The sequence below is a fragment of the Neofelis nebulosa genome, chromosome 10 (genome assembly GCF_028018385.1).
Source record: "Neofelis nebulosa isolate mNeoNeb1 chromosome 10, mNeoNeb1.pri, whole genome shotgun sequence".
In the NCBI taxonomy this organism is placed as follows: domain Eukaryota; kingdom Metazoa; phylum Chordata; class Mammalia; order Carnivora; family Felidae; genus Neofelis; species Neofelis nebulosa.
Window position 1 is genome coordinate 37,475,400 of NC_080791.1, and position 17,878 is coordinate 37,493,277.

The 17,878-nt window shown below is 36.3% G+C and overlaps 1 protein-coding gene across 6 annotated transcripts in view; it reads left to right on the forward strand.

Annotated features, from left to right (window-relative positions):
• CCDC82 (coiled-coil domain containing 82) overlaps positions 1–15,497 on the forward strand; it is a 34,006-nt gene extending 18,509 nt beyond the window's left edge. For 4 of the 6 annotated variants that reach the window (XM_058687391.1, XM_058687393.1, XM_058687392.1 and 1 more), the window contains exons 5-9: positions 291–415; positions 3,509–3,679; positions 8,995–9,180; positions 13,431–13,514; positions 14,542–15,497. In XM_058687391.1, coding sequence (XP_058543374.1) covers positions 291–415; positions 3,509–3,679; positions 8,995–9,180; positions 13,431–13,514 — 566 coding nt within the window. In that variant the 3' untranslated portion in view covers positions 14,542–15,497. The other 2 variants (XM_058687396.1, XM_058687397.1) reach the window with 2 other exon arrangements.
• Positions 15,498–17,878: the final 2,381 nt, after the last annotated feature.

The following is a 17,878-nucleotide window of genomic DNA, read 5'->3' on the forward strand; positions in this document are numbered from 1 at the left end:
AACATTCTGATGGAATTGTGGTTTTTTTCTTCATTAATCTTTTTTAAATTTAAAATACCTTCTAAAACTGTGGGAAGAAATCCTTAAGTATTCAGTTATTTAAATATTTCCTAATAACATTTCTCGACCTTGGTACTATTGGTAGTTGAAGCTGGATAATTCATTGGTGTGGGGGGGCTTAAAAATTAGATAGATAGATAGATAGATAGATAGATAGATAGATAGATAGATGATAGATATTTCCTAAGGGCTAAGTGATTATTTTTTGTTGTTGTTGTTCCCCTGAACAGATGGCACCAGACAAAAATCATATGCACAAGATATGTTGACATCTCTTCATTATTTGGATAACCGCTTTGTTCAGCCTCGTCTAGAGAGTTTAGCTTCTAGAAGTCGTTGGAAAGAGCTATATAAGGTATATAGTTTTTTATTTGTTTTTGAATCTCTGGTTGGGGGTATGGGAGTGGGAGGCCTATCAGGATTTAAATATCCAGTCAGAATGAATAATCTTCTAAATTACTGTCATTTTTTTTTTGTTGAATAATCAGCTTATCACCTCTTCTAAAAGCTACTATTGTTTTAATTATTGTAACACTGATTGTATGTATCCAGTAATTAAGTAGTTCTAAATGATGAATAACTTTAGAACATCTCAGGTCTTAGCCCATCTAAAGGCTACTATTGTTTTAATTATTGTAACACTTATTATATGTATCCAGTAATTAAGTAGTTCTAAATGATGAATAATTTTAGAACTTCTCAGGTCTTAGCCCATCTATTGAAATGAGGAGGTTATCTCATAGGATGTTAATTCTCTCTTCAGAAAAGAGAGTTCCATTGTTCAGAGAAAGAGTTAAACTTAACTGGAGGACTTTTCAAGGAGAATTAATGTGTAAATTTATACTATAAATCTTCAAGAGGGTGATGTAGAATGTAATACTTTCCAAATTTGTGTTTTACTATGAGGCTCCTTTTCATGAGCTACCCTTTATCACCTCCTTCTATCACCTGCTAGAAGAATTGATTTCCTTAACATAATTTGGGAAACAATGGCCTGGGTTGCCTTTGAAATCCTTCTCCACTTTAAGATTTTGTAATTCTACCAATTTAGGGGGAGCATCCTTTTAATGTATAAGATTTATTGCATTTCATGTTATCCCATAGATTTCTATTTTATGATATCTAATAGTAGAGGCTCTCTTACATGATTTTTTACGTTTTTTTTTTAATCTCCCTACTTCTAACATTCTATCTTCCAATTATTAAGAAAATGGCAAGATGACAGAGATCCAAGTTCCTAACAGTCCTTTTAGAACTTAAATCATTAGCTACTCTACCTCATTTATGTCAGGAGATTTGACTTCATCCAAGGCCTGTTCAGTCTTGAATTACCTGATAAATTAGCCACAGATGGTTTATTAAGGGACAGTTATGGGATTACAGAAAGAGAAGACTTCAGTTTGGAGAATGACTGAGTTTAGGGACACCATATATATATTTTTTACTTTGGGTGAGTTTTTAATCTCTCTAAACTCTAGTCTTTTCCTCAGATACAGAAAACATTTACCTACTTTAAAAAGTAAAAGGAATATTTACTTACTTGGAAGGTAAAATACATAGCGTAGTTCTTAGAACATGGTATAAATACTGTTTTCTTTAATAGAAAAATAGCATATATTTATTGATCATTTAACTTGGCCAAGTAATTTGCATGCAGTGTAAAGTATCTTATTTGATCTTCAGAGCAACCCCATGAGGAAGGCACTATTATTTCCTCCATTTTAAAGAAGAGAAAACCGTGACTCAGAAAAATTGAGTAACACAAGGCTATAGAGCTAGTTATTAGCCAGGCCAGTGTTCAAACCTAGAAATCATAGCTTTCTAATATTTCTCTGACTTGAAAGCCCATACCACTATGCTATATTATGCTTTACTATACTGTGGTATGTTATGCTGAATTTGGATAACCCAATGTTGAAATAATAACTCTAAGATGTAAGAAAATATTAACTTAAAAATGTAGAGACATAGATGATTCAGTATGGTCTTGGTCAAAATTAGCTAAGTTATGCTGCAAAAAATAAATAATGGGACATACCAGCAATGAAAATCTTACTAGCTTACCCCAGCAAAGTTTATTTTTCAGTTATATGTCCCGTGTAAACCAGCAGGAGTGTTCCTACATATTGTAGTCACTCACAGAGCCAAGCTGCTGGAGCTTTCATCTCAAATGTGCTTCCATAAGGACCAGAGAAGCAAGAAGGGGAGGTGGTTAGCCACCTATTCCCTCAGAATGTCAGCCTGTAAGTGACACATGTCACACAAAGGGCCATGAAATATGAGAAACATTAAAAGTAAAGAAAATGCAATGTTGTTGTGAATCATACAGTGTTAGAAAGGAAACTATTACTATACTGGATATTTACTCTCAAGCTGGTAGAGAATACGAATATAGGTTAGTAACCCTGCTAATACGTTCACTGTATGTAGTTCAAACATTATGGTAAAACCTAATCTACACTACTAATTGTAACAGCAGTATCTAGCACAGGCATAGAGTGTGGGCAAAAATATGCAACCACAAGTTTACAAATGCCAAATATTTCTTCAGTTTGTTAACTCATTGCTAATTCAGCTATTAGGCTGTCTATATCAATACTGGCCACCTAGCAGTTTTATGACCAACTTGTTTATTTTCATAGTACTTTATTTAGTAAGTAGCCATTCGGAGGATTAAATTATTTCCGGGGGTACCTGGGTGGCTCAGTTGGTTAAGCGTCCGACTTCAGCTCAGGTCATGATCTCACAGTTCGTGGGTTCGAGCTCCTTGTTGGACTCTTCTGCTGACAGCTCAGAGCCTGGAGTCTGCTTCAGATTCTGTGTCTCCCTCACACTCTGCCCCTCCCCTGCTCATGCTCTGTCTGTCTCTCTCTCTCTCTCTCTCTCTCTCTCTCTCTCTCAAAAATAAATAAACATTAAAAAAAGAAGAAATTAAATTATTTCTGGAATATTTTGTGGGAAATATGCTATAATTTACACAATGGAGACTGTGATCTGGTTTTTCTCAATTTTCAACTAACCTAAATGAATTCATCTTTTTATTGTAGTATCCTGAATTTTTGCTGCTCAGTCTTTTCTATTTTTAAGTATAATACCTCATACCTAACTAGAGATGAGAGGAGAAAAGTAAATTAGTATCTGCGAAGAATACTACTTAATAGTAACGCACAAATGGGGAGGATATGAAACTAATTTTTTTTCCTAGTCTGGTTTCTTTTCATTTAATAGCCTAAATTATAAGTTATTTTTTTATTTAAAAATATCTTGTCAAATATCTACCCCATATTCTGCATAAAAATAAGAAATATCAGTATGTTTTGCTCTTACATCCTAACCACTTACTGTGATTCCTAATATTGGTTTTAATTTGGTTAGGTTCTTTTGATGTTTTATTTTGTTGTTTTTTCCAGTCTTGTAAAGCTTCATTACATTTTTTCATTGTTTTCAGGAGCGGGTAGAAAATTATTCTAACGTAAGTATCCATTTAAAGAATCCTGAAAATTGTTGCTGTCAGGCTTGTGGATTGCATCGCCACTGCAGATACTCGGTGCATTTATCAGGAAAGTTGTATAACACCAGGACTATGGAAACAGACGATTTCATGTCACATGATAAACAGGTATTTTTCCCTCTCATTTTGGTTTTCAGTATTTAGAAATTTTCAATACGTAAGCTTACACAAATAACCCTGTTATTTTTACAAATGGAGAAAGCACTAGGACAGAGGGAAAGAGTATAAGGAAAGAAGGTATAATTTTGAATGTGAAAAATGTCTTATATGACAAGTTTATAAATGCAAAAATATTAATGATGAGAGCTTCCTCTGGTGAGTCTGTATATCTATGAAGGGTGTGTGTGCTTGGGGGGCCCTTAGAGTTGCCTCTAAGTACTGCCAGTCAGTTATTATGATAGAAATATACTGTTAATCTAAATTCTTCTGCTACATTAGGTAGTATTATTCCTCAGTACTATTGGCGATAATTGAGCAGATCCCTCTAAATAATCCAGGTTGCAAGAATCACTTAGAAAGTTTGTGTGGGGATAATGAATTCAGATTTAGTCTTTAACGTATCATTTGGCAGGTTACTATAAAAACATTTCTTTTCTCAACACAGTCAATATGCAAATCTCATTGTTTAAAAACTGATCTGTGGCTTTTTATGAGGTAAGACATGTACAATCCTAATGAAAGTGATTTGATACTCTAAGGATCATGTTCTGTTGTATAGATCAAAACTAGTGCTGTACTTTCACTGTCTTCCCTGTCTACAGCTAATTCTAGGAAGGAAAGGGAGTTAGAAAACCGTTTCTGGAGTTCTGATATTCCTGTGAAAGAGTAAAGATTCTGTATAAAATAGTTATTCAAATATCTAAAAAGTAAGAGAGATCTCATAAAATAAAAACAAAGAAAATTAATACACCAGTCACACAATGGAAGAAACATCAAAGTTAACAATTAGAACATGATTATTCTCCGTCTAAAGGCATACAGTAAAACCTATCTTAAGATGCCAGGTGATAGCTCTCAAAGTAGCAAAGTATTTTTAAATCAGATGATAAAATACAGTTCTGTCATGGTTGCATTGAAACTGGCAGTTTCATGGACAATAAGATTCCTACAAAGAGCAAGGATGTGATCTATCTTTTTAGAACACTGGATAGCTACCTATAGCCAGAGTTATCACACTATACATATTCAGTGCCCACATGTTTATGCTAAGCAGAGTCATCCAGTATAAAAGCAGAGGACACAATCATGAAGTTCACTGAAGCATTAGTTATAATACAAAACAAATTTGGATATAATTCAAATCAAATATTAGAGTAGTAATTTAATAAGTTATGTATATCATACCATTTTGTGACAGAATATGATACAAGCACTAAAATAGTATTTATGAAGGTTGTGAGATCGTGCTAGGTGAAAGTGAAATAGTGAGCAGTGTACATTACTGTCCTTGAAGCTATGTAAAAATATGTATACACTTGTCTGTTTAGCTGTATGCAAACATTAAACTAGTTGTTGTGTAATTTAAGATAATGTAATTAAAATTCTTTGTTTAATGTTTATTTTTGAGAAAGAGAGAGAGACAGACAGAACACGAGTGGGGGAGGGGCAGAGAGAAAGGGAGACACAGAATCCCAAGCAGGCTCCAGGTTGAATTCACAGACCGTGAGATCATGACCTGAGCCAAAGTTGGACGCTTAACCGACCGAACCACTCAGACACCCCCATAATTAAAATTCTTTAATACTAAAATTTTCAGTAATTTTTTTCTTTAAATGGAAGAAGCACCTATTAAAATCTATTTTATATTCTACTGAACTACAGCAGCAATGCATGTATATGGAAAGGAAAGGGAAAGGAAAGGGATAGGAAGGAAGAAAATAATAAACTTGTTTTTCATCTAAGGCATTAAAGAGACTATGCCATCCCCAGACCCACCCTTAAATTATTTTGAAAACCAATTCTCCATGTTGTGTTTTTGCCCATAGTTATATAAAATTGAGACTGCTTGGGGTTAACTAAGGTCCTCTTTTAAGGTGCCAATAATGAAGGATGCATTTAATGAGTATGTTTAATAATAAAATTTTTCTCCTTACTTACCTAAGATTAGCTTCTTTGAAAGACAGGATGCTTTGATGGAAAGTGGAATCGGTGGGAAAGAGTAATTTTAGTTACAGTAGTCTTGGATAGGGTACTGAGACAAAAGGCCTTGGCCCACCAAATTGTGGTGAAGTCTGGGGATATAGATGAAAAGGAAATCACGTGAAGAAAAAGGGCGAAATCTGAGAGGCAGTTGGGAGGACCGACTGTAATCTTGAATTCATTTGAGTTTGCCCAGAATCTGTCCAGACTCCTAAAGACACTCAAGATCCAAAGGGAGAGGCAGGAATTTTGAAATAAGTGTCAGTGTGTAACATGTCCATGAAAAAAACGGACCAAAAGGAAATAGAATCCTTTGGCTCAGTCTATTGCACTAATTGTTTCTAGAGACCTAGAAACAAAAGAGAAACTTCTTCCCGTTCTTCCTCTTTTCTTGAGGATCTTTTTTCTTTCTTCTTCATACTTTCACTTCCATAAGGACCTGGCTCCTCTGTATATTAAGGAGGGCCGAGAGAAATACCTCAAAAAGCTCCCTATAATTAGCTGGATATTACAAATGTGCATAATGCATGTTTTATTGTATCCTTGCCTTAGTTTGTTAACCAGTGTGTTTACACTTCTACATGCTGTATCTAATAAATTACAAATCAGATTCTTTCTACTGCCTTACAATTCACCATCTGCTGTTTTAGGAAAATTTGGTGACAGGTTTTTGCTCTGTTTCAAATTGTATCTTTGGATACATAGGATCCCTTAATTCACATTGATAACTGAGGTGAATCAGTTATTTTCAGATACATCAGTTTATAGAACCATGCTAACTAACCCTGAACAGTGGATTAGTAACCATTTACATGTCATTTTGCTTGTCTTCGTTGAGAACAATCATCACAGAACTTATTTCTCTATCTCTGGCCATTTTTTTTAGTATTGTCTATCTTGTTAGAATAGTGTCCTTAATATCCAGAAATGCAATTAGATAGTTAAAAGTAATCTCTAAATATGTTTCTCAACATTTAAGGTCACTGTTCTTACAGCAGAGTTTTATCTTAGTACTTTATATAAATGGAATCCAACAGTGTAAACTGTGTACAGTGTACACAGAAATTCATAAGGTATAATAGGCTGTGACAATACACTAAAAACAGGTGGGGCGAAGGGAGAGGTCTACTTGCATTCTTACAGCTATTACATACATTTACTCTTTCCTGTGAACTCCTACTAACAATGGTTTAGGCTCTTCCACAGAAAATGTGATCACATTTTATGATCACATAGTGTGAGAATATTCTAAAGGTAATTTTGGGTTTATTGATCTACGTAAGTGTAAGTAGCTGCCAAGAAGGTAGGAATTTGAAATGGAAAGAAGTAAACTATAATGTTAAATATTTTCAGTGGATATTTTTGTTTCATACAGGTAAAAGATTTTTAAATAAGGGTGTTTAAATACCTCCTCCTTCCCTCTTGCCCTAACTTAAAATTTTTATGCAGATAAATTCCTCAGTTTTGTGGAAATATAAAATACAGTATGGTGGAAAGTTTTTTAAAAATTATACTATTTTTCTACTGTATTTTATCCAGAATGGCCATAGGAGACTTCACCCACATAATCTACTTTGATAACAGAAATGGAGAGACATAGGGCACCTGTAGTGGCCACTGAAACTATTGTGGTATCTTTTTTACTCAAAGTATAAAAGGACATATTGGCCAGGGAATTGTGATAGTCGATATGACTCATTTGATGATAATGTTGAGATGAGAAGGTTACTGAGAGTAGGCAAGCAATGAACAAACCATATGTGATTGTTTATTTTTTTTTAAGTTACTTATTTATTTTGAGAGCGAGAGGAAGACCATGAGCAGTGGAGAGGCAGAAAGAGAGAGGGGAGAGAGAGGATCCCAAGCAGGCTCCGTGCCACCAGCACGGGGCTCAAACTCACAAACCGTGAGATCATGATGAACTGGAATCAAGAGTCAGATGCTTAACTGCCTGAGCCACCCAGGTGCCCTTGTGATTATTTCTAATCCAAAAAACAGAAAGGTTTTCAAGGAACTTGAACAGAAATCTTAACATGGTTTTCTTGAATTTTTGAGGATTTTAAGGAAGACTGTAAGATGTCCCAAATACCATTTTCACAAGATGTGCATCAAACCCGTTGCTGATCATATTTAACTTTTGTTCAGTTTTAACAAACTATTCTTTATTTTATTACTATTTTTTGCCAATATACTCAGGTTATTTATTTAACTAATCACCTGTATGATCCCTTGCAGGGTGGCTTCAGGAAAACACTATAATTCTTTGTTAGATGGAATACAAGTTACATAGATCAATATTGTAACTATGCCACTTGTACTAAACTCATGAAAACACAACCCATTAGTGAATTTAGGCACAGAGACAAAGACATAACTTAACAGGGAATTCGTCTCTGTCCTCTGGTTGCTTCATGAGAATGAGATTGATCATGTAATAATGTTTTTAGTTATAATGTTATTTTGTAGTTTTCCTATTTTAGTTTTCAGTGTGTATAACGGTACATATTCCAAACGTTCTGAACGGGAAATGCTCTGGTTGGTTGATTCACAAGAAGAGTATTCTTAATCACAGAATCCTGGAAGTCCATATACACATAGAAGTTAAAATTCTTATATTTTGCTAACAGTAAAACATTAATGTGTTACAATCACATCAGAGCCACTAATTAAGGAACGAAATAGGACTAAACACAAAGTTTTTACTTTACAAAATGCTTCGGAGCAAATTATTTAGTGAAAAACCTCCAATTGGTTTGAGAGTTTGTTTCAGTTTTGCATGTTGCTTTTAAGCTAGAACGTTAGTCTAATCCAGGTATTTCTAATTCAGTAACTGTGTCCGTGGGGTCTATTTTCTTGCTTGGGGTGTGCCTGTTCTTCTGCCTTAACAAGCCATTTTTCTCCTCAAACTTGTCTAGCTCTGGTTTTTAAAGACTTAGTTCAAGCATCACCTACTCGAGGACCCCTCTCCTCTCTGGATTGGGTTAATTGTCCCTCCTTTGTACCTCGGTAGCATCTCTTGCACAGCATTTGACACGTTGTTTTGTAATCAAATGCATGTCCGGTGCTTAGCCCAATACTTGAAGAAACATAGCAGATGTTCAGTTTTTCTTAACTAAGTTGTATAAGAGAAGGTGAGTGAATCATTGTACAAACATTTTGAAAATTAATAATGCATTTATTAAATTTTGCTGTTAAAGAAAAATCTCAAAACTAGAAAGGCTGTGTAATCATTACTATATGTCTGACTTCATATGTCAGGTAATAATGTTTATTCCTTGATTTAGGTGTTTACTGTTGGCAGAATTTGTGCTGATCGTACCAGAATTTATCACAAACTGAAACATTTTAAGTTCAAGCTGTACCAGGAATGCTGCTCCATTGCAAAGACAGAAGAAGTTGAGGATGAACAGGTTAAAGAAACAGTGGAAAGAATTTTCAATCAGTCAAAAGAAAGTGGCTGGATTAAGGAGGTAAGGTGAATATAGAAGAATCATTGCATTCATAGATTCTGGAGCCTAATTATGATCAGCAAAATGATGCAAATGATTAGAAGACAGTGAAACTTAAAAGAGAATCTCTCCTTTCCCCCCGTCTTTGTATTTTCTCTTCTTCCACCCATTCCTTTCATGCTTATCATTGTCCAACCCTGAACAGGTGCCCTGATGATCTAAGCATTCCTTCAGCGCATCAGATAAATTGAAATCAGCGATAATACTGTCCTGTAATGAAGGACCTCTGTCCTTTCACTTTTATATATATGGTATCCCTTACATATATATTAAGTCCCTGTATTTTCTTTGACGAAGTGTAGGACTCACCTCTGCTTGTCTGCTTCCTATTCTTTAGAACAGTTCTTGTGACCCGAGAGTGAAGAAACACCTGGTGCCAATCTGAGGAAAGGATCTCGGCTGCCAGTTCTAATACCACCCACATCCTCTTCTTGAGGACATGGGCTGAGCAGTGAGCACTGTAACTGAAGATCAAGGGGAATGCAGAGGTTTCAGGCCACGGCACTGATTTTGATTCCCCCAAATCCTGCTGATCACTAAGTTTGATATCAGGGATAAAGTGGGGGTTTTGAAGAGTGCACTGGATTCCTGAAGATCTGCTGGCAGCTCAGAAGCTCTGGTCTGCTCACAGAGCTTTTAGAATTGTTTATGGTACTTGGAAAGAATGCTATTATGATTGCAGTCTTCTAAAACAACTGTAGTTACGTGAACGTATAAAAGAAAACATATAGCAGATTTTCAGGCAACTCAGATCAACAGTATATTTAATCTTAAAAAAAAAAAAAAAAAAAAAAAAAAAAAAAAGCCTGACTTGAGATCTGTTGCCTGGGTTATTTATATCATAGGGGAATTTGTAAAAGAGGAAAATAAAAAAAGAAGAGAGCTTAGTGAATAAACTTATGAGCAAAGGGAAAGAAAAAGAGAACAACAAACAGGAACTTGTTAGGACACGTCATATTCTGCAGAGGTGTCCCAGTCTGGAGAGTGACATCAAGACTGGTTTCCCTTCTGAGGATTATCTTCCCATCACAGCCACACCACCCAGTGGATCTCTCTGCCTGCCCCCCACATCTTGACCCTTCTGTAGTCTTTTCTCTCATTTTACTCTCCTCAGCTTTTTATCTTTTACTTTGCTTCAGCTTCTCTCCCAGTGCTTTCCTCCCTGTCCTCCTCTGTGCTTTTCAGTTTGCCTTAGGGAGAAGCCACCACTTAGCCAGTAAGTCCCATCTTCATTTTCCATGATGACCTGAAATTCTTACGTGCTTTCACTGGTGCATTTAAGTGTTGCCAACGCTCTCATGGAGTTGAAAAACCTTTTGGGACACCACATTTTTTAAAGAATTGTGTGCCAGGTGTAGAAAAATCACTATGCATGTATTATATATATTATATATAATAATAGTATATGTGGGGAAGAACATTAAATTTCTTGCAGAGAATAAACCAAAAGCATTTCCAGATCATGTACCTTAGAGAAAGCTTAACAAGGTTTCTAACAGAAGGGACCTGGAATAAGAAAAAAATATTCTTGGGAAGAGAAAACCCAAGTGTCCTCTTATGCTTAAAGAAAAACACTTAGCATTGGGCATTTCAGGTATTTCAAGATCATGCATGTTTAGGACAACATGCACGTTTTGTTTTTCACATAAAATACCACAGAGCTTCATTTTCCTTCTGAGATCCCTCCTCCTTTAAAAATATTTGTCCACACGTTTTCTCAAAAGATTTCCTAGAAACTACAGTTTAGAGCCGATATAAACCCATACGCAGCATTTTGTGCTGGGATTACCTTTCAGAGCTCCTCAAGCACTCTGACGTTTCTCAGCACCACCCCACCTACCCCTGGGAGCGCGCGTGTCCCGCGTGGCCGCACTGCATTGCTCATGACACACGCCTTTCTCTTTGGCTGCGCTCCAATGGCCCCAGCCACCCGCACCCTTTCCAGTGCCAGGGCTCAGCGCCACTTGAACGGCCAGATCTGTGGCTCTTTTTGCTCTTACCTACCACTGATTATGTCAACCCCTTCTTTTACCTCACACAAACGATTTGGTCTTGTCTTTCCTCCCAGCTCACATTGCACACCTTGCTTTTTCCTTATCTGCCCCTTCCTCCTCCACCTCAGGATATTTCTGCATTTCTTCCCAAAGACCTGCCAACTAGACTGACTTCTTGTTCCTCCTCCTACCAGTTGAACTAAGATGGCCTGTTTTTAATCTAGGATGACATTAAAGGGTAGGAGGAACCTGAGTGTGAAGAAAATAATGAATGGGGAGCGCCTGGATGGCTCAGTCAGTTAAGCATCTGACTCTGGATCTTAAGGCTCAGGTCTTGATCTCATGGTTTTGAGTTCAAGCCCCACATCAGGCTCTGCACTGAGTGTGAAGATTACTTAAAAAAAAGGAAAAAAAAAGAAAAAGATGCATGATAAGAAAATTATAATAAAACCAAAACATATAATAAATATAATAAAAGTAATTGTCTGATTCTAAATTACACTTGAAGGACATACTGTCATATGCCACTGGCAAAATTCTAACAAATGTTTCTCATTAAGAAGAAAGTGCACGTGATGATGGGGTTTCCAGAGAAGTTGAAGATAGGGTTGTTGGGATAGGGTGGTGAAAACAGGAACATCAGGAAAGGGGAGAATGTATTTCAATAATACTATCAAGTCTCAGTTTTGTGGTATGAAAAGTTTAAATCTATTACATAAAGATTGTTACATAACAAAGAATTTTAAATAACGATTTGATATCTCACCCCTTCCTGAAACTCTTCTTATGTGGTCTCTTCTCTTTCCCCCCTTTTAAACTTGTTTCCTGTTCTTTTTCTTTCTCTCCTTAAACTGGTGTTTCTCAAATCAAGGCCCTAACTACCTATGTCAGAATCACCTAGAAGTTTGTAGAAAATGTGTAGTTCCTGGCCTCCCTGCAGAACTACTGAATGAGACTCCTTGAGGGTGTTAAACACCCAGTATTTAACAAGTTAGGTGATTCTTAAGCAAATTAAAGATTGAGGGCCACTATTTAAAGGTACTTGTTGCAGGGCACCTGGGTGGCTCAGTCAGTTGAGCATCCAAACTTGACTCAGGTCATGATCTCACGGTGGTAGTCTGTTAGTTCAAGCCCTGCATGGGGCTCACTGCTGTCAGCATGGAGCCAGCTTTGGATCCTCTGTTCCCCTCCTCTCTGCCCATCAGTCCCCCGCTCACACACTCTCTCTCTCTCTCACAAATAAATAAACCTTTAAAAAAAGAAAAAGTACGTGTTGTTCCACGTTCCATTCTCGGCCCCTGTAAGTGCTCTGACTTGGCAAACCTATTCCTTTCTTCATGTCTAACTGGTGTTTCTGACCAGAGGATCCCAACCTCCTCCTTTTGTGTTCTGACCTCTTTCTCACACTCCATTCCCACAGTTCACATGTTTTAATCAGTAGGTCAATCTGGCACCTCAAAGGGGTTAATATAATAAGATCCAAACTCTCCAAATTTTTAGTAAAAAAGAATGGTGGAACCAGAATCTTTAGGTGGAGAGAACGGCCAGGCAATACTGTCTTCTCTCTGAATTTCACTTTTCCATAGGAAGGCTTTCTTTTTTCTAACTAAAGCCGCACCCCCCCCCCAACCTTTAAGTCTCATATAATGATTAAAATCATGGATTTAAATATTTTCCAGCAGTAGAATTTGGAGGCAAGTTACTTTATTTCTCTAAGTTGCCTCTTCACTAAAATAGGAATTAAAACAACAAAGATAGAGTTTTGATCATGGATATTAAAAGATCAACACATTTTAAGCGTTTAGTATTGGACCTAACAATTAGTAAGTGATCAATTAATGTCAACTATTATTAGTAATAAAAGCAAGAAGTTTTCCCTCCTTCATGCAGTATGGCTGGGATTGCAATTTTCCAAAAGAAATTTAATAAGAGAAAAAATATATGAAGATAATATAAAAAGCATAAAAACAATCAAACTTTTAATGTACAGGTTTCTAATTCTAGAATACTTTACTCCTATCTAATAGAACCTACCTGAATACTAGGTCAAGAGAATCCCTAAGTAGTCCAAAGGTTATTTCCAACCTCCCCACCCCCCCACCCCGTTCTTTTCTTCATTCTTTCCAGAGAAGGTGATCCAGTCAGAGGTCTTGAGGGGGAAAAGGTTTCCTAGCCCTTTCTAGAAGGAAAACACACTTCTTCTTTATCTTTCCATAGTTTCCTACCACCACAAAAGTCAGGTCATCGGGATCCTCTCTCTCTTCATTGGGAATGGAACCAGAGTTCATAAGAAACCATTAGGTCAGTTAATTCTCCTCAGTTGAAGTCAGTATTTTGAACGCTATCGATTGTGAGATTTCTAAATCATCCTGAGCCCTCTCTTATCTTGCCCCACCCTGGGTCTTAGCTCTTCATCTTCATTGCTATCACTGGAATTTGGGACCTCATTACCTAACTTATTACAAGACACTAGTAACTAATTGCTATACTATTCTAGAATGGCTGTTTTACCATTTTTCTTAAAACACACGTCAGATCAGGTCAATCTCCTACCGTATAACCTTTAGCAGGGTCACATTGCCTGTCACATTATTGCTAAACTCCTTCAGCTAGCATTTCATACATTTTATTCTCTGACCACAAACTCTTTGGTTCAGTCTTCTCTTTCTGTTCCCCTACAAAACCTCAAATTATAGTTAAATTCCATAAAATCTTGTCTTCTCACTGTTGCATGGACTGTTGTCTGCTACAGAAAACTCTCCCCAGCAAATCTTTGCCTATCGAATCCTTTTTCCCAGGACAGCTCAAGTGATTCTCTTTCCCGATCACTTCAACTAACCATGGCTACTCTTCTGAACCTTCCTAACAGTGTCTATATACTTTGTCATGGCACCAGTGCCATGTACTGGTGTTGTATTGTACACGTAGTATTGGTGTACTCCCAGTGAACTCTGGTCTGTTTAGGATCAGGGAAAGAGATTATTTTTGTACCTAGACAGTCATGAGAAAGTATTCAATATATGTTATGTGTTCAAACAATTTTTGTTGAGTAAGTTATTGAAGTTGTTATACTTCTATAAATATGATCATAGAAAAATTATATTTTATAAGAACATTATGAGATCAGTAATAATGTTCAGTTTGATCTCTTTCCGCTCCTTTATGAGTTAGAAATGCTTATTTGCAATTGTGTCCCTGTTTATAATGAGATTTTTGCTCATGATTATCATGAAATGAACATGTTCCTGTTTGTCTCTGTAGATTGAAAAGGCCTACCTTATCTTCTTTGCTTTGAGTAAAATAACTAGCTTTTTTATTGTATACACAGAAATATGGTCAACTTCAAGAATATCTAAATTTGGCGGATTACTTTCAAGATGAGAAGTTTGACTGAATTGTAACACATTTCCTTCAGAGAAGATTTTATAAATTCCTGTAAATGTGAAGATCATGAGTCTTATTTCTCTGTATCATGTGACATTTTTTATAAATTTTATGTGTATTTTCATGGCAAATATCTTGTTTAAAACATATGTTCATCTTAATTTCCATGAAATGGCACTCACAGTCGAATAAAAGTTTTATCTGCTGTACATAGAAAACATAAGCCTAATAATTTTTAAGTAAGTGTATTTTAAAGTTACAAAACAATGCCTTTATAACAGATGATCATCAAGTGAATGAGCTGTTCATGTTCTGTCACCTTAGTAGACAAATACTGTATTTTAAAAATGAATTTAGATCAACACTTACGTGTATTTATTATTGAATCCCTGCCCAGATCTGTTGATTATCCTTTCCAGTATTAAATGATCTGCACTGATATATTGTTCACTATCATCTACACCAGAGGGCCATGGAAGAAACCCAGCGTTTCATTCAGTTCAATCCCCTCACCTCAGAAGCAGACTATAGTTTACCCATTCCAAGTAAAGGAACGCTTTTCTCCTTTTCTAAAGTCTCCTTTGGAAATAGATCTCAGGCCACCAGAGTCTTTCAACCCTCACATTCAGGAATAATTTCATGGTGTGTTTTTTCATGCTTCATAATGTTCTTTATATTTTTTATTCAATTTTGTCTACATGCTAATGATTAAGATGTATTTTATTTGTTTTTATCCATAACTTTTCCCATATATGTATTTATGTTAGGATCTGAAGATCTCAGAGAGACAAATTCAGCCAAAAATAGTTTAAAAGCATATTTTGGCATCTGCATTGCTTTGCACATTTACATTTTCTCATAATATAATAAAGTAAAATGGTTTCATAGTGATCAAACGGACCCTGTCTATTCTGTATCTTTAATTCTTAAAAGTAGTGTCACAGTAGGATCTATATTAATGTGGAATTTTAGATACTTGTTTCTGACCTCCTCAAGTATTGACTAAACCTGGCTTCATTTACTATGTGGCTCATGCATGGAGTTCAGGGTATGTGCATACGCTAAAAAAACTACATCGTATTAAGTCCTTACACAGAGAGATTACTTAATATTTTCTGCAGTGAATTCTCTGAAAGTATCCCTATTGTTATTGTAAGCAAAACTAATAGAAAAAGCTCACACAGTGCTGAGAATACTAATGCTGATGTTTCATGTGAGGAGTGCACACCTTTTTGAAAAGGGTGAAATAGATATTTCAGTCACATATCTCAATTCTCACTTCTCTGGCATACGGAAATAATCCTTAACTAAAATGAGGCCACAGTTGAAAGTTGAAGATGCAGTGACAGTGCCCAGAAAGAAGCAAGACAGAATTGGAGGAAAAGTAATAGTCAAGTTGGAAGGATCGTGAATGACTGGTAAAAAGGAAGGCCAAGGAAAATGAGAGAATTCTCTGTGAAGTGTCTCTAATGACCCCGGAAGCATCACTTCTCATATGTGACACTACAGACAAGTTTGAGACCGCTGAAGAGGGAGCGTTCCTTCCACCGGTAGAGTTTTAAAAATTAATTTATGTATCATTTTAAGTACCATTGTTTAACTTGTAAAAATTAAGGCATCACTGATTAGAGGGACTCAAGAGGGCAGCTGACCCCGTTCCTAGGCAAGGCATCTTGTTGGCGGGAAGAGTTTTCCCTGTTGGAACAGCATTGTGACTGTCGATCAGGAAATGTAAGAAGTAGCTTTGCTAATGTCTGAGGCTACTGCAAATGAGCAAGCTTCTTCAGTGGGTGTCTGAAGAATACAAGAAGCTCTTAGGTCTATGGTAACACTAAAAGAATGGCAGAGGGACAGGCTGTTAGGAAATGAGAGCGAGCATGGATTCGGGAGCCAAAAGCAAGTAGTCCATAAGAAAATGCTGAAAATGTTGAAAAAACTGAAATAACCTTTACAGGTGTTAGGACATAACTATGGTATCATCTCATAACCATCTATATCATCGATTTGACATAACACTAAAAAATAGTTTATACACTTAAAATCCCACATGTCTGTGAAATTTTTAGATCTGGGCATTTATTACTGTAGTGTTAGGTGCTTTAGTGTTAGGCAGACATGGTTAGTTGAGATGATGAGGAAGACAGAAACGGACAAGAAAAGGAAAGTAACACTTGAGACGAAAGGAAAGTAATACTTGAAAGAATTCATATTTGCTACACAGAAGCGTTAGGGTTTTAAGAGAGAACAGTACCATAAACAGGGAAAAATAAATACTTTATTGGCAGTTTGATGTAGTTGACCGTGTTTTCTCACTTGTCTGCTCTTGTACTGAGATGAATAGTTGTATTCAATCCTCGCTTCTCGAAAGGATTATAGGACTGGCTTGGACTCTAGCAAGGTGAGTAGAGTGTGACTGCAGCCTGCTACTTTGAGGCACAAAGCCCAGTGGTTAAAAAGGCATAGGTTTGAAATCAGCCTTGAGCTAGAGTCCTGCGCTGTGACCTCTAAATCACATGAACTGGAACGAGTAGTTTGATTTCTGTGATCCTCAGTTTCCTCATTTATACACGAGGTTAATAATACTTACCTTCCAAGTTTGTTTCTGGATTAAGGGAGATCTGTGTGAAGTGCTGTGCCTGAGACAGTGATTGTAAATAAACAGTGACTGATGTGAATGGAAATGAGGATGTGCATGATAATGATTTCAGCTTGAAATTAAATGGCTGTGAAGGACAAATGTATACAAAAGACACTCCAAAAAAAGTGACTTACACCACTGAATACAGTATGAAAATCTATTAAATTCTTGCTTGGCAAGTTTTTAATTTCTGTCCCTGTCCAGCATGGAAATCAAAGTTTATATCAGTAAGGAAGAGCAGATTTGACTAAGGACTCTGTGTTACTTACTAATGAAAATCAACGCTACTGCATGACTGTCAAGTGAACCGTAAATTTTAAATTTAAATATTACATTTTCTCTTTTATCAAGTATCATTGCTGAAAGAAAGTACCCATAGCAATAGAAGATAATGTCTAATGAATACGGCTTTTTAGAAATCAAATATAAAACGATCAAAACTCCTTCGATTTTTAATGACACCTCATGAGAGAGTGCTCCATCAAATTTGCACTCCTAACAAAAGTATATCTCTGCCTATCTCTTCACAAGTAATGAGGAACCTAGCCTTAGAAGGGACAGATAGAAGTATATTCCAATGAAAAGAAAAAAAAAAAAGTTATATTCCATCAGAGTATACTTGTCCCCAGTTCCAACAAACATT